Source organism: Anopheles gambiae, chromosome 3 (genome assembly GCF_943734735.2).
Source record: "Anopheles gambiae chromosome 3, idAnoGambNW_F1_1, whole genome shotgun sequence".
NCBI classification, from domain to species: Eukaryota; Metazoa; Arthropoda; class Insecta; order Diptera; family Culicidae; genus Anopheles; species Anopheles gambiae.
Genome location: NC_064602.1, coordinates 91,941,739 through 91,968,092, shown reverse-complemented (window position 1 = coordinate 91,968,092; position 26,354 = coordinate 91,941,739). Strand labels below are relative to the sequence as shown.

At 50.4% G+C, this 26,354-nt stretch overlaps 2 protein-coding genes across 6 annotated transcripts; both read left to right on the top strand.

Annotated features, from left to right (window-relative positions):
- The first annotated feature begins 271 nt into the window (after positions 1-271).
- LOC133393871 (uncharacterized) lies at positions 272-14,383 on the top strand. The gene is made up of 4 exons (XM_061660764.1): positions 272-1,039; positions 2,601-3,021; positions 3,508-4,802; positions 4,877-14,383. The coding sequence occupies exons 3-4, from the start codon at positions 3,521-3,523 to the stop codon at positions 13,426-13,428; spliced, it is 9,834 nt and encodes a 3,277-aa protein (XP_061516748.1). The 5' UTR covers positions 272-1,039; positions 2,601-3,021; positions 3,508-3,520; the 3' UTR covers positions 13,429-14,383.
- A 793-nt stretch (positions 14,384-15,176) lies between these two features.
- LOC1280785 (kinesin-like protein KIF12) lies at positions 15,177-26,132 on the top strand. Of its 5 annotated transcripts, XR_009766449.1 has the most exons (13): positions 15,177-15,255; positions 16,903-17,930; positions 21,595-21,775; positions 21,849-22,070; positions 22,140-22,280; positions 23,325-23,466; positions 23,608-23,844; positions 23,948-24,066; positions 24,183-24,646; positions 24,717-24,956; positions 25,026-25,193; positions 25,374-25,680; positions 25,902-26,132. XR_009766449.1 is itself a non-coding variant. In XM_061660763.1 (11 exons), the coding sequence occupies exons 1-11, from the start codon at positions 17,455-17,457 to the stop codon at positions 25,912-25,914; spliced, it is 2,403 nt and encodes an 800-aa protein (XP_061516747.1). In that variant the 5' UTR covers positions 16,335-17,454; the 3' UTR covers positions 25,915-26,132. The 5 variants fall into 5 exon arrangements, 2 of the variants coding, with proteins under 2 accessions (XP_061516747.1, XP_061516746.1); XR_009766448.1 differs by lacking the exon at positions 15,177-15,255 and having other exon boundaries at positions 16,335-17,930; XR_009766450.1 differs by lacking the exon at positions 15,177-15,255 and having other exon boundaries at positions 16,335-17,930; positions 25,374-25,684.
- Positions 26,133-26,354: the final 222 nt, after the last annotated feature.

The window sequence follows — 26,354 nt, the reverse complement described above, 5'->3', positions numbered from 1 at the left end:
GATAATTCTAAATGAAGTTGAGAGTGGAACATAAGTATTTCAATTCAACTAAATGTTGCAAAGAGAGTTTAAGTAAATTTAATGCAAATTATTCAACTGAACAATGAATTATGTGAAACGCTTCATAATCTCAATCTGGTTTGACGTGACATTACTTTCCACGCTGAATCGTAGTTTGTGCTTCTTTTGCCACACGTTTCGTGGTTGCTGAACACCATCTGAAGAACTGAACCATGAACTGTTTGCGCCCAAAAAAAGCAAAAACTGTTCCGTGATGGCACATTTTACGTAGACGTCAACACGAAGCGTTTGAATATTTTATTTACATTTTAAATTAGTTTGCAGGAATGAAACGAGATTTTTTTACCATTTTGCCAAACGATACGGCCTATTGCAAGACAGAAAATTACCGAAACCTGTACAAAACATCGAATGCGAATCGATAAGGCCCACGGGCCGCTATCTTTCCGCCCTAGCATTCTAGCAAGATGCTAGAATGATACGCTCTTTCCTTGTGTCAATGCGACCACATTTTGCTGCTTCAAAGCGTCTAATTCTTCGTAATGTCTTCATCTAGATTTCTATCTGTAATACAGCGATAATACCCTTAAGCCACAAATCATTCCGTACGCACAAACAGAAGCCCCAAAGCTAGGGTTCTATGCCCTGCCGGATGCATAGAACCAAACCCCGTAACCACCGCACAGAGAGAAAGAAGGAGAGTACGAAAAAGAGCAAACGAGCGAGAATGAGAGGGAACGAACGAGAACGCCTCTCGGCCGCCACCGCGGAATACGGGCAACGCAGCCGAAAGTGAGAGAGCGAGCGAGAGAGTGAATGCGTCAAACGGCGAGAGAGGAGCGCAGATGAAAGAAAAATAATACGGTCGCCATTACGTTTTCGCTTGTGCTTGATAAACGTGTTGTGAGGAAAAATCGAAAAAGCACCCGTAAAAAGGTGCCCACCGCGGCTGAAACTATCGCCAAACGGAAGCGTACGACACGTGCTACCGGAAAGTGGTGCAGTACACTCGATTACGGTACGATTTGGGGGTGTAAAAAGTGTTTAAATTTTTCGCACATTGTGCTCATCCCCCCGCCTTGCTGCGGACCGTGTGTGTGTGTGAGTGTGTGTGTGTGTGTATGGTGCGGCATCATCTCGCTTGGCTCGGTGCGGCTGCCTGGTGCTGCTGCTGGTGCTACTGCTTCCGTCTTCCGTTCACGCTATCGTCATCGGGTGTGACAGTCTCGCACGATGTCGGGTCCATATGCGAGCGATTCGTCCCTGAGCGGGGCTGTGCGCTGTTTGTCTGGTTCGGGTCCGTGCGGGGACGGGTGTTGTTACGCCTGAACAGCGCTAAGAATCTCCGGGCGTTTTGAAAGAGGGTTCGTTTCTGTGTGCCCCGTTTTGGATGGAAGGAGAGACGAACGAGAAAATCGGGCGTGTGATGTCGAGCTGTAGAGCGGCGGACGGTAGCAGTAAGCAAACGATGTGTGTGCCCTTTGAGCACAACGCACACAGCTGCTCCAAGCGCAGCGCAACTGTTTCTATTGTGAAATATTTCTTGTGTTGAAATTGCGTCGCGTTTACTGCCTGTGCGCTGTGTGTACGTTTTTATCTTTTGCGTCTTAATGTAGAAGTCCTAATGTTGAAACTGTGTTTTTGAGGCGTGATCTAAGAGAGTGCTACTTCGCACAAAACGTGGATTCCACTCGTGGATGTGCACCACCGTCTAAAAGTGTACGGGAAGGACACTCCATGTGGTGCATCTCGAGTGTCTTCGTGTGAAAAATAAGTTTTTGGCATGTAATATCGTACTGCTCCTCGGGCTCAACTCACCCGGAGCATGAAATATTGAACGCGCGCGCTTTTTTTTCCTACCCCCACCCTGTCGCATTACCTCCCGCTCGCTCTACCGCATACGCTTACCAACACAAACGCGCACACACACACACACGTACGCACAGTGCTGTCCCTGTTCAATGCTTGCAGTGCAGTTGAGGCCCGATGCCGGATCAAAGCAAGTCATGGTTGGGTGAGTGAGCGGGATGAGCGTGTGCGTGTCAGTGTAGTGGTGTGGTGTTGCTTTGTAATGGCTAAGCGTGTATACGGGGGCTGTGCGGCTGTGTTTACCTTCCCTCTGCTTTAAATATTGAATGAAGGGTGTTTGCTTCTTTGCCGACAGTGTCCCTTTCCCCTCTCCCTTCCCCTTCAACCCACGTGTTGTGTTGTGTGCGGTCCCACACGGTGCGCGCTACCACATTGTGTCAAAAACATACGCGCGCGCGTGTGTGGTGTCTGAAGCGATTTGTGGCAAAAATAGTTGGCGGCGTATTCTATTGCGGCAGTGTGGGCGATCTGTCCCGTCCTGTGCACTGTGCGTGTATGTGTGTTTGTGTGCGTTTGAATGGATTTGTAAGCACAACGAGGAAGTGTTTTTTTACTGCTGTTTCGATTCGCTTGGGACACGATGCGCATAGCAAAGAGAACATAAAGAAATGATCATTCGCTCGTCATTCAACTGGAAGCACATGTGCGCCGTTGCTTTTTTTGTGGATTTAAAGTGATGATGGTGTCATGTTTTTTCCTCTCAATTTCAGTATTTACTAAAAAAAGCTTCTCGGGAAGAGTGCTAAGGCGATCGTGAACAGTGTAACCGTGCAACATTGTAGGGCAATTACATCAGCACACACCTATCTCCCGGCTCAGTTTATTCCTCGACCAGCAACAACCTGTCAATGGGTGTGGAAGGATAGTAATAACTTCCTCGTAGCAGTGGCCGTTCTCGTTACCGTGTACAATATTCTGCTCCATTAGCACCGCGCTACTCCCGCCGTACACGATAAACAGTACCCGCGACAGGATACAAACAAACCGATGCAACATTCGTTGCGACCAAGGCAACCCACCAACAGCGCTCGGTACCGGTAAAGCCACCACCAAGCACGTTAGACGACCCCCGCTTGTACATGTGTGCTTACAGGCGGCAAACAGCAATTAAAACCACTATTCCTCAGTGAGGTAAGTGTACCCTGATGACTCACACAGGAGTACTGACGTGAGAGTACCGACGAAACTGGGCTTTTTTTTATTCCACATTTGCGTGTAATTTCGTTTCTAGCAAGACAAGACCAAGAGCCAATAAAGAAAAAAAAAACACCCGATGCCCTCTTGAGTGAGCGCGCTTCACACTTTCTTTGTCCCCTGGCATCTTGGTGCTAACGAGCTTGCATTGGGGATGTGCGGTGGTACACACACAAGTATGTGTGGCAGATGAAAGTTGTGTGATAATCAGTAACGATAACTTTTACGCTTTGTCCACACATTTTTGTGACGTTCCGTTTGGCACAATTCCATGCAGCGAGTGAACTGAACGCTCGAACATTCATTACACTTGATTTACTCTCCAAGAGGCAGAGCATGGTGCTTGTTTTGTTATAAAACTGCATATTTGTTTGGTATTGGTACGGTTGACCTAATGCGTTTGTATTGTTTTCCTTATCCCAGGGGTTTAAAAAGTATGGACGATGAGCATGGATCCGAAGCCACTATTACCTCAGCTGATAAAAATACGCCAACGACGACGGAGCCCAGTACGCAGCCCGATTGCATCACAAAGCCGGAGGTCGCCGGCGATATTCCGCTATCAGCTACAATCGATACAGAGGGCGGCGAAATGGAAGAAGGTAGCGAATCGCTTGCGTCGCAATCGTGCCAACCGCCGGAGCAGAATGCCACAGACGCGGACGGCACGGAAACGGCACCACCGCCGGCTGCAGGCGAAAATGCCAGTCCAGGGAAGGAAAAACCATTCGAGGAATGTCATGTTGCATCCACGAGCGGGGGAGAAATGGCACACGCCACCGGCCAGAAGGCATTGGAAGCTGCTGCAGACGGGAGTGGCGATGCAGACCAACAGCAGAAGGAGGAAAGCATCGTCGCAGTCAATGGCGCCGAAGAGGAATGTTCTGAAACAGTCGAAGGTGTGGAGTCGGCCGTCGATACGCATGTTGTTCAGTCGGATTTGCCTGACGCCGCCCGAACAGACATGGACGTTGAGCAAAGTGTCGCGACCGAGCAGGATGAACTGGTACTTGATACCTCCGCAAAGGAGTCAACTTCGACGCAGAAAGACGATTGCCATCCGGAAGTTAGTGAGGAAAAGATTTCCAGTGAGATAAAAAGCACTGCCGAATCGGGTGAAGCGTTGCCGGAAGATATGGATGCTGACGTTGGTGGTGCGACCGAGCCGACAGAGCCCTGCGGATGGAGCCATGCGGCGGCAGCGGACCAGCAAGCAAAAGATGACAGCCCGCCTGAGGAAACGGCAGCAAAAGAAGTATCCGGCGACGAGGCTGGAGAATCGTGCTTAAATACGGAGACGACCTCTTCGTCACAGGCACACATTTCACAAGCAACGAAAAGTAGTCAAGAAAGTAATGAAAGTGTAGATACGAGTAATGTGGAAATGTCTGACGCTTCAGAAGCAGATGGCACAGCTACCATAGGTGTAAAGGCAGAAGCAGCCGCGTCGGCAGCTGCGACAGAGTCGGAGCCAAACGTTATTGAAAAATCGCTTTCCGATCCTGAGAGCAGTGCTGCTGCCGATGACGGTAACCATAGTAACGTCACGCCAGAGAAGGAACAAACAGCCCACCAGGGTGAACGAAGCAGATCTGCGTCGCCTTTGGGCGGCCAACCAGAGAGGAGCAACCATCCATCGGAGGTCGACCGGCAAAGCACATGCAGTAGTAAAGTTGTAAATATTTTAACCCCAGAACGCGCAAGCACAGATGTGCAAGGTGAGTAGATAACGCTAAAGGAATGGTTTCGGTAAAATGAGTTTCGCTAATTTTACTTTCGCTCCCCATTGCAGATACATTTATCAACGGTATGAGCTCAACCACAATTCCGGAAGCGGCTGGAAACGATTCCTCAGTGGACAGTGAAAGGGAAGAGAAGAAAGAGAGCGAAATTGATCGCAAGGAACCAGAACCACAGCCCGTTAGTTGGTCAGATACGGAGGGCATGAAGGAAAGCATGGCGCCGCACTTAACCGCCGGCACGAATTCGCTAAAGCGCCGTGCATCGGACACACCTTTGGAGGGAGAAAACGAAGAGCGGAAGAGAAGGATGTCTAGTGGTGAAATTCAGTTAAAGCAAATGAAGTTCGATGATCATCATCAGCCCCCCGTTTCATCGGACGGAGCCACAGAACGTGTTGCAGTGAAAGATAGTTGCTCGCCGCAGCGAATAGATGAAGAAATGCGTGAGATGAGCGAATGTGAGCAAGTTAGTCAAAAGGCACCTGCAGCTGACGATTCGGTTGTGGAGCGCGTGATGGAAAGTGAACAGGCTGAACAAACGGACGTTAACCTCACGGATGGTAAGAGCGGCGAGGAAAACAACCTGAACCATTCAATCGATTCCGGCAAGTCGTCGCTCTCGATCGATGCCTCCGCTGAGCAGCTAATGGATCGACCGCTAACGCCACGCATACCAAAAGAGCTGGAAGATATTGGGGAAGAAGACGGCGAAGGTAAATCGTTCGCGCTCGTCCATCACGAGCAGAATGAACCAGCCGAGCCGGCGGACGGTAATAGCAGTAGCAGCAGTAACAGCTCCAGCTCTTCGGACAGTTCTTCGTCGTCGTCCTCTTCGTCCTCGTCATCCTCGGAAAGCGATAGTTCCGGTGATGAGGCTGAACCAAGCGAGGAACAAGTGTCGCCCGCCAAACAATCAACACCAATAGCCGGACGGTCGGTTGTAAGCGAAGCGCCCGGCTCAGCGGTTACACACGTGCCGGAATCCGACCGACAGGGACATCATTCCGAGCAGGATTCCTCGGAGGATAGTTCCAGGGACAGCACAGCGATGGAAGTGGACGAGTCGGCAGATTCGGAAGAAGAAAGACCGGGCAATCGGGACGATGAGGCAAAGATTACTCGAAGCGAGGGCCTAAAGTTGTCGATATCGTTGAAACGGTCATCAACCGTCGCCACTCCAAATAGGAGCGAGGAGACGCCATCGGCGGGTAAAGCAACGGGTGTCCTGCAACCTACACAACCTTTGCAGCCGGTCGATTTCAGCAACATTTTGAAGAAGGGCCTGCTGTTGAACGAAAACAAGGGCCTGATCAAGATCGACTACAACCAGTTACCGGTCATGAACTACTCACAGCAGGGCACGACGGCTTGCGAGCCACCGCAAATCCAACCATTGCCAGAGCCCGCCCCTGTACCCGCCTCGCTACATCAACCGGCGGAAAATCGACCTGTGATGCAATATATCACCCCCTGGAACAATGATTGGGCAAGTATGGCGACAGGAAACATTTTGAAAAACACGCTGATATCGAAACACTTAAGTAGCATTGGACAGTTGGGCAAATCCGTCCCGCTGGTGGCTCCACCAGCGCAGGACGAGTCGTCGGACACGATGGACGAGGATAATCGCCTGGTGATTGCCGAGAAGCAGCGTCGCTATAGGAAGAAAAACACTAACAGCCATGCGACGCAACCGGCTGCGCATCAGATGAACTCGACCATGTTCCCATACCAACAAATGCACCTACTGCAGGAGCAACAGTTTTATCCCGGTGTGTCCGATGCGCTCCACAACAACATGCACAGTTTGCACGGGTTTGCGAACACGAGTTTAGCCAACTATGGAGCAACGGTTGGGCTTCCGACGCCACAAACCCACAATGCCGCCCTAGCTGCCCATCCTACGCTGCCCGGTGCTGCTGCGGAAAGATTGCAACATTTCATCGATGCCGCGCAGCTGGCTGCTCAACCGAAGGGGAACCAATCGAAGGCAAGCAATAGTAAGCGGCCGGCGGAACGAAGGAAACGAAATCAAGCTAAACCGGGAGCTGCTGGCGGCAATGGCCCTGCCCTGGGCGACCTTACCTCTCCGCTAACGGCTAGCTATATGCATTTGTCCAAGCTTAGCAAACCGAACGAATACGCTCAGCAGCACCAACAGCAGCTGCCGCCGACGCTTCCAAACGCTTCGCAGCTGTCTGCGCTTCACAGTCATCCTGACAGCAGTCACATGCGTCTGGAGTCGATGGGAAACCCTCCACAAGTTCCTGCGATGCAGCAGCTACAGCCACCACCGCCGCCGCCCGAGAAGAAGAAGGACAAAAAGAAGGTGTTCCTCTGTTCGCCGTGTGGTACGCACTACGAGAATTGGAACTTGTTCCTGCACATGCGGGAGGTCCATCGTAAGCACATTTGTCTCTACTGCTTGGGCATCTTCCCGTCGGCGGAACGGTTGGTAAGCCATCTTGGCACGAAGCACGGCGTGCTGAAGAAGCATCACGGAAGTTTGGAAGAGTATCTGAGGCAGTGCCACTACGACGATGCCGATCGGGCGGTGGCCGATGTGCAGCACACTGTCCAGCAGCAACCGTTCTATTTGATGTGCTCCCGCTGCGAGCACATGTTCGAAAGCAACGTGAACGATGTGCAGCAAAGGGAGGAACAGCTCCGGGCCCATGATTGTGCGAACTATCTCGAAACGTGTGGTAGCTGTGGCCAGCTGAAGCAGGCCAAACATCGGTGCGATGGTGTGAACGGTACACTGGCGGGTGGCAAAAAGAAAGCACCGAAAAAGTCCTTGCCTGGTGGTTCCGGCTACGCTAATGGACCTCTAGCTGGCAATGATGCAGCGGCTGCTGGCGTGAAACTGAACGGAAATGTGCCGGAGAGTGGGTTCAGTAGTACCAACCAGACGCTCGGTACACCGAAGGGAGGAACGCCATCAAAGGGAGTCGGTAGTAAATCATCGAGCAAGAAGAAACAACCCCAAATGCAACACAGTCATCATCAACAGGAGCAACAGCAGCACCAGCAACCGTTTATTGGCAGCTCTATCCTAGAGACGCAACTCTTGAAGGACGTTAAAAGCGCAGAGTTACATGCTCCAATTGGAAACAGTTGCGAAGGCGCTCTTCATCCCGGCATTGGTGATGTGGATGGCGCATTCGCTCAACCCATAGCAGAAAGCTACGGTCATTTGCAGTACCCTACACCAGTGATGAACGGTGAACTAACGCATCAGAAGGAATCCGTTCCACCCGTCATCAATGCAACGACTCCACCAGCGCACGAACCTAGTGAGTCCACTTCATTGACATCTGTTGTTGATCAGCAAGCGAACGAACCGCCTCCTCCACCGCCAGCAGTGACTCCTCTAGTGCCAAAGTTAAAGGTAAAAATACCGATCCAGTATCTGACGCCGATGGAAAGCGAAGAATCGTCCGCAGAAAGTGACGATGAGGAGGAGGACGAAGAGGAGGAAGAGGAAGAAGATGAAGAAGAGGAAGAGGAAGAGGAAGAGGTCAAGGAAGATGGCGAAGAACCGGCAGAAACGGTGGCGACAGCAGAAGAGAACGAACGGAACAGTCATGCTGAAATGGAGCAAGCTGAAGGCGGCGAACTGGCGCAGAAAATCGAAACCGATCGTGAACATCTAGAAGAGCCCCAGGAAGCATTTGACGAGAACAAACCTGACCACACACATCATGCAGCGGAAGAACAAGAGCAAATAAAACAGGACAATGTGGAAGTGGCGGAAGATACGGCACTGCAGGAGCCAATCCCTATGGATATCGATGAAAGCCTCATGATCGAGCGAAGGCGCGATGTACCAACCAGAGCGTCGACCGATGCAAAACAATCGCCGGAAGAGATTGGTGGTGGTGCTGCTGATGAAGCATCTGCCGTGGCGGAAGGAAACAAAATTGCTCCCACGGACGGACCATCGGATGGTTCTACCTCTCTCGCGGCTTCCGTCGAGGCAAGTGCAAATGTGGAGGATAAAACGGAACCGATGGACGCTGTGCCCACTCCATTGGCGTCCGAAACGGAACAGAACGAACCGCCTCCGCAGTGTGCAGGTGTTGCGGAAGTGGCCAAAACGCTCGAAGAGGAAGAAGCATCGGAGCGCTTGGCCGCTGCCGAGATGCTGTTTGATTTGTCGGCAACTGGTGGTGAAGTTATGACAATGGACAGTATGCAACCGGAAAATGCGGAAGAAGCTCCCGAAAAAGATTCGATGGCAATAGCGGACAGTGAAGCTCAGCTGTTCACGCTAACGCTGGACGAACCGCTCGATCGTATCCCAATACGCGAGTTCATACGGATCTGTCTGCGCGCGACCGTTCCCTTCTGTCTGTACTGTAACCATGCCCGACGTATCGCCGTCAATGGCCGGCAACTCGTGCTGCATATAATTGCGATGCATCGGTTCCAGGCGACGGTGAACAGCATCACCGGCGAGGAGCTGCTTCCCGAGACGATTTTGCAGCGGTTTCTCAACACCCTCGACGAGCTCGGGACGGAGCAGGCCTACCTGAACGTGGAAACGTTCGACAACTCCTGGACGACGGAGCAACGGACGGCGGTACCGTTTGTGAAGGTGTTTGAGTGTTTCCAGTGTCGCTTCAGCACGGTGGTGCACAAGGAGCTGTACCTGCACAACCGCAAGATGCATCAAAAGTCGGTACTGCTCTGTCTGATGTGCAAGGGCAACTTCTTCAGCTACAGCGAGCTGCTCTGCCACATGTGCCCGGGCGTGTCCAACCATACGACCGCGCTGGATTACATGTTCCGGTGCTGCGTCTGCAACGTGGACGGCATACCGTCCGCCTTCCGGCTGATGGTGCACCTGCGCAAACGCCACTACGCGTGTGACGTCTGTCTGGAGGAGTGCGTGGATCAGAGCCGGCTCTCGAACCACGTGTGGAAGCACAAGCTGCACCATTTGTGCTACCGGTGCGGCATCGGCTACCGCAACAAGGCGGACATCTTGAAGCATCTGTTCTGGAAGCACGGCACCGAGGGAGTGCTGTGCAAACGGTGTCTGCAGAAGAAGTGGCCGCACGTGTATCACTTCTGCGTACCGCCGGCCCAGTTCGTGTGCGAGGTGTGCCAGGCAACGTTTAATCGCTCGGTAGCGCTGAAGGTGCACCGGCGCCTGCACAACGGCGAGGCGAAGTATCCGTGCACGGAAGATGGCTGTGAAAAGCGGTTCATTTCGAAAAAGCTGCTGCTGAAGCACGTGCACAGGCACGACTTAGAGAAAGCGGAGACGGAGAAGGAACAGCTCACTGCAAGCATGGATACGGAAGCTGCCTCAGCTGACGATGGAAACGCTCATGATGCGACACAGGAAGGATCGGACCCGAAAAGAACGAACGAAGACGAAGCAAATGCAGCCGATACAATTAAAACTGAACCACTGACGGACGACAACGCAGAAGGTGTTGCTAACAGTTCCGGGGCCGAAGGACAGGGCGCTGATGCTGGTGATAGAAAAGATCTACCGATGGAAGAATCTGCTGACAAGGACACGATTAAAAAGGAGTCAGCCGAGGATACCGACAGCGCAAAACCGTTGGAGGGCAAAGATGGCAGTGGGTCCGCAGATAGCAAGGACCAGCTTTCTGAGGATTCGAACAGAAAGGAAGAATTGGCGAAAGAGCAAGCACCAGAAGCGGCATCGGCTGCGGTGGAAGCGATGGACGTCTCAACACCGGCGAAGAAGTCAAAGAAGAAACGGAAGGCAAGGGACGACGATAAGTCTGTGGTTGATCTGATGAATTTGCCCGCGTTGAACCTTTCCGAGAGTGACAGTAGTGACGATTCGGATAACGAAAACTCGAACGCAAGTTTCAACTCGCGACGATTTGGGGACTGTATCGAAACGGAATCCGGTGCTCTCCGTGACGATCCAATGGAGTCTAAAGTGGATGGTGTGAATCTTATGCACGGCGAGGATGCTGTCGACCGCGAACAAACCCCGGAAGAAGGCCTGCAGCAGAAAGAGGGTGCAGCAAACGAAGACGACCAAACGGAGCGGAGTGAGAATGCTTCGCAAGAGCTGGCGGCACCGCTGGACCCGATTGCAAACATCTGGAACAACTTCAAGCGCTACCAGGCGAATCATCGGACAGCCAGCCGGAAACAGTCGGCGGACGAGGAGCAGCGTTTAGAGGACGAGCTAGTGGAGCGAATGCTGAAAACAACGATACTGCATGTGTCACAATCGGACCACGATTACTGCATGATGTTTAAGCCCATTTTGTCCGAGGCGGAGCTGGAAGCAGAGCTGCAAAGCAAACCACAGCAAGAGTCACTCCTGCTGAAAGGTGGACGAGATGCGGAAGAGAACGTGGAAGAGGGTCGCCGTACGCCCGAGGCGGCTGTCAAGAGTTCGAGCAAGCGCAATGACGACCAATCGTCCGACAGCGAGGACAGCAGCGATTCTGATTCAAGCTGTGAATGTGGCTCGAACTGTAGTTGCAGCTCAAGCTCCAGCAACAGCTCCAGCTCCAGCTCGGACGATTCCGACAGCTCCGACAACGAAGACGCACGAAAGGGTAGCAAGAAAGGGACGGATCAACCTAAGAAGGAAGAGGATGAAGCTATCTCACCGGCCGTTTCAGCTGCCGAGGCTGTCGCCCAACCGGTGCCGGAACCGGAAGAGGTGGAGGAGCTACCACCGCCCGAACCGGTCGATCCGGACAGCGTGATCGTGGATTCGGATTTGCACACGGACGAGTCGGAAACGGACGAAGAGTTCTACGACGAGCATCCGCAGAAGCTGGCCAACCAGCTGCTGGCAGAGAAACGGCGCCAGCTGCTGGCGCAGACGGGCGCCTCGATGAACTACGGCATGGTGGAAAACAGCCGCCCATCGACACCGTCGCTGCCGCCGGAGGAGGTGGCACCGGGCAAGAAGAAAGTGAAGCCGAAGAAGCGCAAACGGGAGAGGAAGTCCTCCAAGCGGTTCATGTCGCCGGCGGGTAGCACGTTCGTGGAACAGCAGGTGCCGGTCACCAACGCCACCCTGTCCGCCGTACCGGCGATGGATGTTGTGCCGTACGTACCACAGCACATCCCTTACCATTGGCCGCAAGGAGAGCAACAGCATCATCAGCAGCATCTAGCTGGCTTTACGTCGCACGGCTCCGCAGAGATGGGACCAGCTGCAGTGGCGGCACCCTCCCTGCACACCCCTAACCAGCCCCAGCAAATGCAGGTGGCGCCAGCGATGGCACCGCTGGAGATGCCGGTCGTACCACCAGCACTGCCCGTCCAGTCCGCCCTGCCAGCAGCCGTCGTCGCCGGCGACGATCTGGGCAAAATCAGTGCCCCTCGTCTCAGCACGGGCAATAGTTCGGAATCGGACGCACCGCTCAAGCGATCGCAACGCAGCCGTAAGCCGAACAAATTCTACGGCTACACGAGCGATGACGAGAGTGCGGCCGCTTCGCTACCACTCCCATCCGGCTTAACCCTGTCAACGAATCCGGAAAAATCGATCCTCTCGCTGATGAAGCCAACCCCGCCACCGAACCTGGTGTGGAGCAAGGAGGATCTTCCTTCGCCCCCAACAAAGTCCAGCAAAACGGCGGGTGGTGCTGGCGCCAGCAGCAAAGCGACGTCGGGCCAGCGGCGCAGTATCGATCACCTGACGCCGGTGTCATCGCGGCGAAACTCCGGCATCGGTATGACACTGGAAGAGCTGGGCTCGGTGCCTCCAGCAGCGGCCGCCTTTGCCGAGCAGCAGTACCCGACCGTCCAGCAGCTCGCGACGCCGACGGTGATGATGCCGTCGTTCGATGCGAGCACTCCCACCACCCCGAGCCATCCGCCGCTGCCAAAGTTGAAGCTTTCGCTGGGTAAAAAATCGACCGTCGCTAGCGTTACGCCCAAGGGTGTAAGGCAGCCGGCGGCCAACAGCCGACGCCGCAAACCGGCGACACCCCGCACACCGAAAGTGAAGACGCCCAAATCGGCACCGCCGATGGGGCTGAGCCTGCATGGTTCGCCGATGCTGCTACCGACCGGTACCCCGGGAACGCCCGGTCCCCTGTCTGCCCCGCTCATACCGGCTGCCGGGGGCGTTGCATCGTCCGCCCTGTACCAAGCGCCCACCCTGTCTGCCGCTGAGCCACGGCCCAAAATTCCTCCGATCGGATCGTTTCCCAGCATACAGACGGATCTGTTCCGGCCGAATCAAATTCGCGTGCCGGCCGGGTGGCGCGCCCCCAAGGAGGGTGAATCGGTGTACTGTTACTGTCGCGCGCCGTACGACGAGGTGTCGGAGATGATTGCCTGCGACGATGACAACTGTCGGATCGAATGGTTCCACTTCGAGTGTGTCGGCATCATTATGCCACCGAAGGGCAAGTGGTTCTGTCCGGACTGCAAGCTAAGACAGGTGCAGTCGGGCACGGTACTGTCGACGGGCTTGGAGAGCATGGAAGAAGGTGGTCAAAGTGCAACGACGGGGCATGCTGTCAGTGGTGACGGGGGAATGTCGTCTTCCTTAGCAGTAGCAACTTCAACGAATGGTGGACCCAGCTTAGCACAACCCTCGTCCGTTTACACCCACTGGGGTCAGCCACAGTAAGGGGCGGGAAGGATGGAAAACAGAGAAACACGCTTATTAAGTAACCAGTGGAGGGTATCATGTACCTCCCAGGATAGGCAACACCTCGCCAGTGCATTGGTCAACGCGGTGAGCCAGGTGGAAAGCTGGAGGCGCGGTGGTAAGGTTTATCAGGCACGCCGCCGTATCGAGCGAGCAGAGCATCCGTTGTTTAGCTTTATGTTTTTGAGGAACGTTAGGTTTAGTTTAGGCTAAGCTATTATACTTTTTTTGTGGTAGGGCGGTTGGCTTATGATACACGTAGTTACGAGCATAATGTAACATTGTCAGCAGTGGAGCGGTTTACTGTTGGGCCAACATGGGAATGCAGCATGTACCGGGTGCAATGTGACCGTAAGCGCTTCATGAAAAAAAACAGTAGTAATCCACCATCCGCGTACTGCTGTTTCGTGGTAGTGTGATCTAGAGGGCACAGCATTAACCGTAGAATTACCTATATAGGCATGTGTGTGAGTGTGCGTGTGTGTACGTGTGGATGTGAAACGCGTGTGTGTGTGTGTGTGATATAGCAATTCCTAGCAAAGAGTGAGAAGGTGAGCAAACAATACAAACAAAAAGAGAGAGCGAGTGCAAAGCAAAAGAAACAAAACTTTAATTGGCGTTTACTTAAATCGTCGCGTGCACTGAAACAGGGAAAACATACAAACATACAATAGAAAACGAAAAAGAGACAAGAAAACTGCAGGATCTTTTACAGCAACGGGGGTTCTGTTTGCAATTGTGGCAGCAATATTTAGTCCTTTTCCTTTCGACCGCTCCTTTCCACTGCACTGAAATAAATACCCACACACACCCATACACGCAGCAAGCGAAGAAAAAGCGCCAACGGGGGCGGTAGAACGTGTCTAGGAATGCCGGAATGTTTGATCTCTCTGCGCGCGCTGGATTAGTGAGGGAATAAAATCTATGAAGCCAACTCCTTCCTCTGTGTTCGCAGTTGTTTAACAGAAAGAAATCCTGTCGCCGTTTTTCCCTACTTTGTGTTTTTTGTCTTTCCGTTTGCTAATTATTGGTGGTTTTCAGGGGTGTTCTGATAGTTTTGTGCATAGTTTCTTGACTCTTTCCGCCGGGGAAGTGGTAATTTTGGCGCACTGGTAATAAAGTAGGATTTTGTGTGATGGGAAATGGGTTCTATAGCACCCTTATTGGGCAGGCTTATTTGGAATCCAATTGGAATTTCCAATGTGCTCATTCAAAACGGGTGCCATAGAATCAACTTCCCGTGTGAAAGGGTCTAGGATGTTTTCCAAAATTAACTCCTGGAAAACCCTGTAGTAGCCATTTATAACATTTCTATGAAGTCTTAACAGGTTCGATTTCCAGTAAAATTGTCCCCCGTAGTAAGGACTAATTATTCGGGAATAACTCTAGTAATCTAGTATAGACCGGCATGACCGCATCCTTACATGTCAAAAAGAAAAATTAGTTTATTTCAATATGCTACCATTTGCTATGCATTTAAAATCAATATGCTATACATTTAAAATTCTTATACAAAAAGTTAAATACTTACAGAAACGAGCGAACCAAAAATTCTGCGGCTCCAATGCTCGGAGCATATTTTGCCCAGGCGCGAGAAATATCCGAACGTTTCGTCCCCACAGAAGCCGCCGGCTACGCGTTCGGGTCCGCTTTGACCGCCGGTGACGTCACGGAATTCAGTGGTCGGAAAAGTTATTACTAAAGGACATGACATGCCCTTCGCGTTCGCTTTCATTCGAGTGGTGACCATCGAACGGTTCGGACGGTCGAACCTTCGGCGTTGGCTGAGACCCACGACAAGCGCGTGTCCGTTGCAATCATAGAAGGCTGTTCTTTTGTATTAGTGTGCGTGCGTGTGTGTGTGTGCTAGCGGTTGATGGACATTTGAGCGACGGGTTCGGTTTGAAATAATTTCCTCAAAGAAATATGAAGATTTTTGTTGGAAAAGTAACGTTTTCGTGGACCCCTACAATCGTTTGATTACCCCGTAAACGCCAATGGTTTTATTACTTACGCCGTGTGCGCGTGTGTGGGCAGGTGTTGCACCTGGTCACCGTATAAGTGAGCCAGTACAATCTGTAAATCTGTGTCTGAAAAGCGTGCCGCGTGCAACTGCTTAAAGTGTATTTAAACAGCTTGAGTGTGTTTCCCTTTTCCACCCGTAGAGCAGAGTGGTTCGTTGCGGCCAAGGTGTTTGAGTTGTTTGCTGTGTCTACTGCGATCATTATTTTAACTTCTCCCCCATTTGTGTTTTTCTCCAACCCGGTGGTAATGTCCACAAAGCGGCGGCATGGTGTGTGTGTGTGTGTGGGAGTGTGCGCGCGCGTTGCATCATGAATAATTAAGGATCTGGCTGTACGTTTGAACGCGCAGCGGTGCGGTCCCGAGCCCGAGGGGGACACGGACATGTTGGAAATGGAAAAAGTTTCCAGAGAGTGGACGAAGGTGTGGTGTGTGAGGGAGGAAGGTGTACATCGAAATTGGTCAATGCTTGGAAGCATAATATTCGGTACCGAACCGAATGTACCCCTCCGATGCGAGGGCCCCCACGCTTTCTCTCATAAGTTATGCAATGGGAGCGAAATGCCTTTGTCCGGTTCGGTGTTGACACCTCGCGACACTCACTTCCGCCGGTATTTGTGGTTGAATGTCGAAGGCGGGAGCAAGGTGGGTTAAATTTTCCAGCCAACCCAAAGTACCGGGAGGCAACGGGCAGTAGGTTACCCAAACAAAGCTAAGCACGTTTCCTGTTTGTGTGTGTTGCAAGGATAGCATGTATGCATGGGCAGGTTTGAAGGGATCTCGTGTTATGATGACCCGGTTAAGCTAATGGCTGAGGAGATCCCCTACGCCTCGATGGACAGTGACTGCTCGTCGGCAAGCAGAGGACGTCTCCACGTGAGAACCGCTGCGTCCTCCGAGCGGGTGGTGGTAGTGGCGAAGGGTAGCGAAAATGGGGGCAACTTGTAACACACAGTACATTAACGGCACGAATTGTTAACAGATAATTGAGCTTTTCGTAGTCCGGTTGATTGATTGATTGAAAGTGGATTTGTGGAAATTCGTGGTGACTTTGACGATGGCACTTTTGTCGCTTTTTTGACGGGACGGGGGTTTTGCGGTACACGGGACAATTTATAGTTGGATCGTGACTATCCGCTTTTGCGGGGAGGTATTGAGAATTGAGAGAGGTAATGATTGCAAGAATGGTGTGCGCGGGTTTCTTTTTTAATAACAGTTTGTGACAAAATCGTGACCATATTCAATTTTAATTGTGCAGTAAGATGAGCTGACTGTCTACATTGTTGAAGATTCCTATCGTTTTCATTAAGATGATCTTAGTTTTTACTTTATCTGGGCCACACCGTCAAGTTGCTGCTTGCTTGTCGTAAGAAACATGCAACGACACTGGCTCTTTACCGATAGTTAACCCTATCTCGTGCCTTAATCTAGCACCTGGAACGCAGGTTTTGATGAGGTGAATTATTAATTACGCCCCTGTGGACTGTGACCTCTGTGCAACACGATCAGCTTAAAACAGTGGTCGTCCAGTGGTCCAGCTTTGTGTTCCGGCGGTTCAATACGTGTCCATCCCTTGCCACGTGCGGCAGCTGTTTCAGTGAGTACTTGACCGTGCGTTGGTGGTGTTACCCGACAAAAAAAGAGGTTCATTAATGTTTAACAACAGACCCCGAGCGGTGGCCACATTTGTGAGTGACATGTAAGCCCATCCGGAGTGACACGCTGGCAAACTCCCACGAAAGGCAAACAAATCTACAAATTAATGACAAACACACGCTAACAATCACATTAAACGGGGTGTCTAGTACGAACAAAAAAAGGAAAAGAATCGTAGTGGTCACTTGGATCGGTTGTTTCTTTGTTGCGGTGGTTGTTTGTTTTACCTTGTTGCTGCTAATGTGACCAGTGCCGGGCAAACGGACGGCAGTACTCAGTGGTTACATACAAAAACAGCGTGTTTTCCCCGCCTACCTCGATCCAACGATGGTGTACAAACCACCGGGCACCTCCACCTCATCACGTGGCATTTCACCGCAGCGGGCACAGCAGTACGCGACGAGCCAGCAGCGCAACGACGCCAGTCGACGGCGTGCCGTGGTACCGGGTGAAGCTTTTCAGTCCATTTCCCACTTTGGCAGTGTGCGCAGCAAGCTTAACAATCATGCCGGCGGACCGGCAGACCGAGGCATCCGTACATCCGGCGGCGATGGTGGTGGCGGTGGCATGAAGCGATCGAACAGTCTCAACAATAAGTATAACAACAATTACGCAGCAGCAGCAGCAACAACGACGACGACGCAGCCACGTCGTTCGAACAGCATCGATCGGATGAACAACGGCAAGGTGTACCGTGGGCGTAGTCCGTTGCGAAATTCCACCTCGAACCTGCACAGCATGACGGGCGCCGGCAGTGGCCCGTACCGGAACCAGCCGGTTCTGATTCGCTCCCGGGGAAATGAGTAAGTAAAAACTGGTTTGATCGTGGATAGCTTTGTGCTTTCGATTTTCCCCCGCGTCATGGTCGATTGTGTGATTGCTAGAGAATTTGCTAGTCTCGTCCGTTTTCCCCTTTGTGTTGGAAATGTTGTTTGAAGGGCAACGTGTACTACCGAACGTGTTTGAAGACATTTGAAGCCAAACAGCACAAAGAATGTGTTCGGTGTTATAGGGGGTTAATTCTTTTTCGAGCTTTAGTCACACAAAGAAAAAAGCTGTGAAGTTGAATATTAATCATTTTTAATGCTTTTGTTGCTCTCACCAGACAAAGATGTTGTAGTCCCTCCCCGCTCCCCACATTGTACAATGTTTCCTTTTCATAAAAAAACTGATAATTTGAGCTCTATATTGTTATCAATTCCTAATAAATGCACTATAAATTACAAACAGCTACGTTCAAATACCCAGAAAACCCCCAGTCTGCTTGTCTGCCGCCTGGAAGGATGTACCGATGACACACCGGAAATGGTGTTTAAATGTCACTGACCTTGGTCATCACTGTTTGCACTAGGGTCCTCCGCAGTGGGACATTTCTCACCCCGGGGGAGGGTTTTTAGAGCCTTTGTGTTTGCGTGTATAAATTTTAAAGTACTGTCACGCAATTCAATCGCCCCACGCAAACGTACGTTAAACGACCTGAAGATAGGCCTGAAGTTTGGTTTAGGCATTGATGATAAATTCATAGATCAGAGGGAAATATTTTGTGGAAAAAGTAAAACAATCCGATCAACCCGAAAGCGTCATCTGCCATCGGTCTGACCTATAGATATTAATTATTGTCCGTATCTAATAGCGTTGGCTCAGTTTTGTTGACGTTGTATTGTTGCGTGCATGACGGACATGATCATTACTGCCCGTTTTTACACCCATGATCCTAAAAAGCAGATAAGTTCCCGTCACATCATAAATAGCGTTTTCTCCCGCGGCTCCATCCAACTGAAAGATCACCTGATGTTAAATACTCACGAAACACACGCGTATCATGAACTCGAACGAACCGTAGAATAATACATCAGCCACACAGGCAGCTGGAGGTTGTTAGGCCCTGTGCCGCCCCCCACCCCACGATACAACCTTCATCCGCGTGACCGCGTTGGTCAATTCGGAAAAACGGTTCACAAAAATCAATATCTTGCGCTATATCCTTGAGGTCCGCTATCCTTCCGGTTGGTTGGATGGTGGTTCTAACGTTACGGCGTTTAGATGATTCTTCACATGAGTGTGAGTGTGCTTGTATGGAGGATTTTTCCATAAGACGCATTTCGTTATGTTTTAAGTAATGTGTGCCTGTGTCGGGGAAAAGCTGTTAAGAAATAATTAATACCTCGTGGCGTTCAAAATGGCGCCCAAAGTAATGGGTAGAGCAGGGGATAACCACCAAACCAAATGCAAGGAAGGGAGGGCTTTTGACGCGAAGGTCAAGAAAACCACCTACGGACGTCATGACGACACGACACGGGGTCAATAGTCGCTTGGCCGAACTTGAAACCGACCGACCGACCGACCGACCGGTTCTTCCCTGCAGTTCCTACGCTGGTGGCGTATGTCGACGAATGTTTCTGTTGACGGTGGTCACACCGGCTCGGTGTGGTACATAGCAGCCGTATTTAAAGGGGTGGAAAGCTTTTCCAGACCCTAATTTACATACCGTAAAAATGTGTGGGGTGTAAAAGACGCTTAAACACACGAAGGCCAAACAGAAGGTGTAGTAGCTCCCTTCGGAGTAGCTTAGTCCGGTTCGAAGTTAAAGAGGGGACGAAACAAAAAAAAAAAACGGCGCAGAATTTTCTATTTATTCTTCGTTAGCGTGACCATTAACACTAGCCTGTGTTCACTGATTATGTTTATGCTGTGTACTTAACGGGAAAATCCCAGCAAAAGGTGCTAGTATTAGTCTGAGATATGATATTTTTAGACTTCCATTGAGGAGAAGAAAAATTTGCGCATTTTGTAGCAGTTTTCGGTGTCCTTTTTACTAACCCTAATATTTAATGACGTCCATGAATTCGCCATAGCTACTCTCGCTCAATCATCAGCTCGATTATCCAGTTGTGCATAAATTAATGCTCCACCTATTTGTCATCCTCTTTATGCGATCTATAACACAACATATTTGTTATATATTAAAATCTTTGATGAGACTGCCTATATTACTATGGGTAAAACCCATTAAGTTACAATTCCTCAAGTAATGGTTGCCTTATACACAGTAACTGACTATGCCTTTGAAAAGATTTATTACTTTGGGATAAAGCTTTTGAGTGCTTTATTCTCATATTACAGTGACTTATTATAGATAGAAACTTGTTGCCAAATAAGATGAAAATGGAATGTTAGTATCAAAAGATCTTAGCTTGTCTCTCTTAGTCAGATGTTGTTGATTGCTGTTGAACTCTTGCTTGGATAAATACCGCATTTTCTCAGAAACGCAGCGCTCGCGTTTCGCGACGAAACAATCAAAGTTAGCCATACTTTCGTGCTAAAACGTTGACGGTTTGACAGGTGGAAAGTGTCGCCAAAATTTGTCGCGGAAGATTTTTTGGGTCGTCTAGAAGCAGTGTTATACACACTGAAATGCGGTACCTAAATCTGATAATGCTTAGGCGGTGCTCTGGCATCGAATATGACATCCGACACCGAGCAAACGAATAGGTGCACCGTCAGACATCTTCAAACAAACAAGACTCGAATCTGTCAAATTCCATACATTTTTCATGTTTGATGTTGTGTTCAATTGGTACCAGAGCGCCGGGTTACCCATTTGCAAAAGCTCTTCTTCGTTTATCTATTTCTTCTGGACAAAACGAAAAACTTAAATTAGATTTGATAGAATAAATCGCATGTGTTTATTGCAGATGGGTTCGAGATTCGAACTACATCCGGTTGCGTAGGATATGGCAATTCTATTCATCTCATCATCCTTTGAGCATATTAAGTAGTCTGAGTATATTAAAATCGTTTAAGTCGATACAGTTTCCTGCAATGCACATTTTATCATATCAACTTTCAACACAAACAAAACAAAAACAATTACCCATCGCTAAAACCGGTCGTAAATATTGATTTCCGTTAGCAAACGTTTATACCCTTCCACTTTTCCACTATGCTCTTTCATTACAGGATATACGACGATATCGTATTGGTAATGTCTTTAGCTTTTCATTTGCGTAATAGAAACTCGTTTGTTGATTTAACCTTGGGATATATTTAAGTGCTTTCGGGAACGGCGGGAGCTTTACTACATGCGTCACAGCTACATACGTGTTTACATTCCATTCAATGTGCTCACAATCTTGTTTAATTCAATCGCGCTACAGGACACGACCAACTGGCTCCTGTCGGCGTATGCGAAAATGCTTACGCTTTCATAGCAATAGCGTATCGATTTTTCGTGATGGTTTTAGCCGGAAAAGTATCGATGGATCGTACAGATGGATAACAATACGAAAATTGATATAATGGGCAAAATTGGCCATCCTTTGGCGATTGCTTTCAATAGCATCTACCCTTTTTCGTTAAGCTAGGTTTTGTAGCACGACAGAGCAAATCGCAAAGTATCCATAATCTATTAGGAAAAAAACAGAATTTGAATATTCAATAATATGCCACTTTTGTTTATTTTTCCAGTATCGGCAGCATGGACAATTTGGATAACATCACCCAAGCATCGACCGGCAGCAGCAACTCAATGCCCGGCACGCCCGAGGATAACATCAACGTGGTGGTTCGGGTCCGTCCTCTAAGCAACAAGGAGGCAAGACATGGAGACGAAATGGTGGTACAATTTCCTGGAAATGGCCAAATATTGGTATGAATAACTTCCTCCCGTGTAAGCCCGGCGTCAACAGCAGTGATCTTAACCCTAGCATACCCTCCTACAGTGTGACGGAATTCCGCTAACCTCGGGCGCTGGTGCCCAGAAGCCGAAGCTGTTCTCCTACAACGTCGTGTTCGAACCGGGCGCCACACAGGACGATGTGCTGCAGTACTCCGGCATCAAGCGACTGATCGAGATGGCGATCGAAGGATTCAGCTGTACCGCGTTTTGTTACGGCCAGACCGGGTCGGGCAAAACGCACACACTTACCGGACCGCCGGAGCTGGTAAGTCAGTGGAAGACTTGGCTTTCCCATTTGCCATTTAATCCCTTTTTTTGTTGGTGTATTGTACAGTTTTATCGTAAACCCGACCCGGCACACGAGGATCATGGGCTGGTGTTTCGCTCATTTCTCTACCTATTCAAGCTGCTGCAAGAGCGCAAAGATACCAACTTTGTCCTGAAGGCATCGTTCCTGGAGATTTACAACGAAAAGGTACGTCTAGATTTCGCCAATCAATCAATCGCGCACCGCTGGTACCGCTCTCTAATCAATTTAAATTGTATCGATCGCGTGACGTGACGTTTGTGGCGTGATTTGCCAACACGCAAATACGATGCACTTTCCACACCCCTCCGTTCCGCAAACGTGTTGACTGTGGGGGCATTAAATTTTAAAATTTCATTTGCATTCGCTGGTTAGAGGAATCCGCTTTGCTAAAAGGCCACCGCGAAGTGGTTGGTGTGACCGATTCGATGGCCACTCAATGGAAGCATGATCATCCGCAGGAGGAATTGCAGCAGTAGTGGATTTAATTGAATTTATTCGACAGGGCTGGCCGGCTCATTGGGTACGACCACCATTTCATTCGATGCTACGTACAAGTGCCTTCGATAATGTACATTTTCTGTACATGCCGCAGCAATTTGCCGACCGAGCAAATACAGGCAGCTTTCGCCGCCTGGGCGGGCTGGAAAGTATAAAAAATGGAATGAATAATTGGATCCTTGCATGACACCAAAACACATGCCACTGTCCTACATGCTCTGTCGGGGCCCTCAGTGCCAGCAGCGAGCATGCAACTGTACTGTACTTTACCGGCATGCACTATCACTTTGCCGCGGTCAAACTGGCCTTGACTCTGGTTCATAATTCGAACGGGCTCATAAATCGATCGTATCAGCGTTTAGCGGAAAGCATGGAAACATTTTCGCATCGCCCGCGCTGGGGAGAACCCAACCCGACAGGGTGTCAGCTGCGGGTTGAGCAGCAGAAGACAATTGAAGGGGGATGTAACGGGGCAGCAATTATCTTCACTGCCAACCTGTAAGCAGCAACATTGGTGGGGCATGATTTATGCATGCAGGAAATGATCGATTTTCCCACTTTTCTTGGCAATCGTGAGAGCGTTTGAGTTTTCAATTGCCGTTGTGCCCTGCCGTGGTTCATTCAAATAGTTAACATTTTGGGGAGGCTACATATATTGTGATTGAAAAAGATTTATCATTTAACCTTGCACTCTTTCCTGCCTTTCCCAAGGTGATCGATTTGCTTAATCCCGGCACGGCTAGGAAACCGCTCGCCGTACGATGGTCCAAAAAGTCGCGTGGCTTTTTTGTGGAGAATCTGTTCACCGTCGACTGCGAGGAGCTGGACGATTTGTTGGCAGTGCTGGAAGAAGGTACGGTACTCCGGATGACGCATGGATGGCGGATGAATAATTCCTATCCGGCCCCTAGTGTGGGTCACGTTTAAAGTTGAACCTTTCATTGACTTTGTTGCCTGTTTTCTCCGCTTTGCTTTCCCATTTCCCTCCTTGCAGGAATGCGAAATCGACACGTTGGTTCGCACCTGATGAACGATTACTCCTCGCGCAGCCACACGATCCTGACGGTGCACATCACCTCCGAGCAGCAGGCCGAGGGCGGCGTGTTCATTTCCAAGCAGGGCAAAATTAACTTTGTCGACCTGGCGGGCAGCGAGATGACGAAGAAAACACACAGCGAGGGCAAAACGCTCGAGGAAGCGAACAACATCAACAAAAGCCTAATGGTGCTGGGTGAGTTATTCGAAAGGGCATCGAAGGGGGGAGGGGGGGAGAGTGGGTGGACCCTGTTCAAGTAGAAAGCGTTATCCTAATGGTTTTAATCTATTTCCGTCAGGTTACTGTATCGCCTCGCTAAGCGACTCCAAGCGGCGCGGCGGCCACATTCCGTACCGGGACAGCAAGCTAACCAAGCTGCTGGCGGACAGTCTGGCAGGGAATGGCGTAACTTTGATGGTAAAGTTGTGTGCAGCGAAAGTTGCTGTGTCCCATCCTCGAATGAACAATTCATACTAATGAACGTCTGGCACTTTCCGCGTCTACTCTTTCTCTCTTACTCTCTCTCTCTCTAGATTGCATGCATTTCGCCGGCCCAATCGAACGTGACCGAAACGGTGAACACACTGCGCTATGCGGCCCGTGCCAAACGCATCCGCACGAAACCGATCATCGTGATGGACCCGCGGGAGGCACTGATCCTCAGCTTGAAGCGTGAAATCGGCGCACTGCAGGTGGAAAATGAGCACCTCAGAACGGCGCTCAACCTGCAGACCGAAGCGCAGGACATTAACAGCCAGGTGGATCTGCTCGAGCGTCGACCGATACCGCGCAGCCCGCCGAAGGTGGACGTGGAGAAGCTGACCGACATGGAGGGCAACGAGTTGAAGGAGCTGGTGAAGGTGTACGTGACGGAAAATCAGGCGCTCCGGCAGGAGAATGCAGAGCTGTACTCGACGCGGGAAATGATTATCCGCGACCAGGAGCTGGTGTGCCGGGAGAACGAACGGCTGCTCAAAAAGCTCGAGGATGTTAATTCGTGAGTAACGGCGTTTTGGAGCATTGAGAAAGGTGATTTATGGAGTGTTTTGTTTGTTCTTCTTCATTAGAGTCTGCTGCCGTTCGCCGATCATACCGGCCCGACCGACGTTTTCCGCCGAAATGCTGAATCTGTCTGCGGCGAGCGGCGATTTGGAGGTGTCGAACATTTGGCGCAATCCGCTCAGTTCCAGCGCCGACAGCATGAATCGCTACCGCAACGAATCGTTGGATGGGCGTGTGTCGGCCAACGAGAACAAGATACCGGAACTGCTGCAGAAGGAACTGGACAAGCGCCGGATTGGTGATAGGTACGCGAAGCTGGTGTGAATCTAGCTGTGGACGGAATGATTGTAATGATTGGCCTTTTTTTCCCGCAGCATTACCACGATTGCTAACAATCTGACGCGCAACAACTCGTGGGACACTGCAAACCGTTCGAACGGGACGTCCATGCATGGGATGAAGCTGGCCTCCCGCAAGGGTTCGGCCGACAGTCGCCATTCGGATCCGAGCCAGGCGAGAACGAGTCAGACAAGAATTATAGAGTAAGTGTAGTAAGTGGTGCCGGAGCGACTTTGGTGGTGGATGGCATGGCTTTGGAACGACCCGGGACGGCACACCGATGGGGCAGAGGACACATTAGGACGCATTTGTTTGTTTTGTAAAGGCAACGATGTTTCGAATGGTGTAAATTGCTGATTCACTTCCCTCGTTTCTAACCGTAGCCTCGCGCCAAACCCCCCTCAGACGGCACGCTCCAGTGCTGCGTCTCATCCGCCCTGGAGACGTTCAGCACCGCGGTCGTCCAGTGCGCAGAAATCGGCCACGCCACTGTCCGTCCGGAAGGGGACGTTTCTGCTCGCTAAGAGCAAATCGACGGACGAGGGCATTCTGCCGCTGAGGCGGAACATATTCGGTAGCCTAGTGTCGCTCGATGACTGAGAGCACTGTTTCGCCGTTGTGAAACGGTCCCCACCCACTCGGGAAGACTCTCGTAAGGTCGCGTTGCGGCGCCTCTCCCAATCACTTGACGTACGTACGTAGAAGCCAAATAGATGCATGGTGCATGTACTAATGTGATCGTCCGGTTGTTGAAACTTTTGTCCGCGCTCTGGAGATTCTGTTGTTATAAAGACTCTTTTTTTGTATTGTTGATAAACGTTCAATGCTTCACTAGAATATATTTTTTAATGAAAAAAAAAGCTGCATCTGCTCTCTTTCAAGAATGCTTTCTTTCCGATTTTCCGTTACAGCATGATCAGTTAAACAAGACGGGAGGAAAGCACCCTTCGTTCCCAAACGGGTGAGCGGTGTGCATTGGAAAGGAGCATCATGTGATAATGTACTGAAAAGCGCAGGGAACTAGAATGTATGGCCGAAAGTGCAGCTTAATAGCAGAGGAAATCAAAAGTATGCAACACATTCGATTGTGAATGGTGCCTTTCTTGTAAACGAATAAATTAATTAACTGGAATGTAGAATGTTAACAAGACGTTTAAAATTGTTTAATTGAAGAAAGTGGATGCCATGTAGGTGGCTAACTTTAAAATTGAACTCATAACTCAGCTTATTTAGGTTTAACATCGTTACGGCGGCTACACAAGTACAACGCACCAACTGTCAATTCAAATAACGCTACACTTTCACCACTCCAACGGCAAAAGCAACGAAAGAGCCGCCCGAGTGGTGAGTTTCAAATCAGACAG

What these genes read in the sequence shown, in the direction of transcription:
- LOC133393871 (XM_061660764.1), top strand. Translation starts at nt 3,521, where the DNA reads ATGGACGATGAGCATGGATCCGAAGCCACTATTACCTCAGCTGATAAA. An exon ending in CGCAAGCACAGATGTGCAAG is followed by an intron (nt 4,803 to 4,876) that starts GTGAGTAGATAA and finishes TCCCCATTGCAG; the next exon opens with ATACATTTATCAACGGTATG.
- LOC1280785 (XM_061660762.1), top strand. Translation starts at nt 17,455, where the DNA reads ATGGTGTACAAACCACCGGGCACCTCCACCTCATCACGTGGCATTTCA. An exon ending in TTACCGGACCGCCGGAGCTG is followed by an intron (nt 22,071 to 22,139) that starts GTAAGTCAGTGG and finishes TGTATTGTACAG; the next exon opens with TTTTATCGTAAACCCGACCC. An exon ending in AGTCAGACAAGAATTATAGA is followed by an intron (nt 25,194 to 25,373) that starts GTAAGTGTAGTA and finishes TTCTAACCGTAG; the next exon opens with CCTCGCGCCAAACCCCCCTC.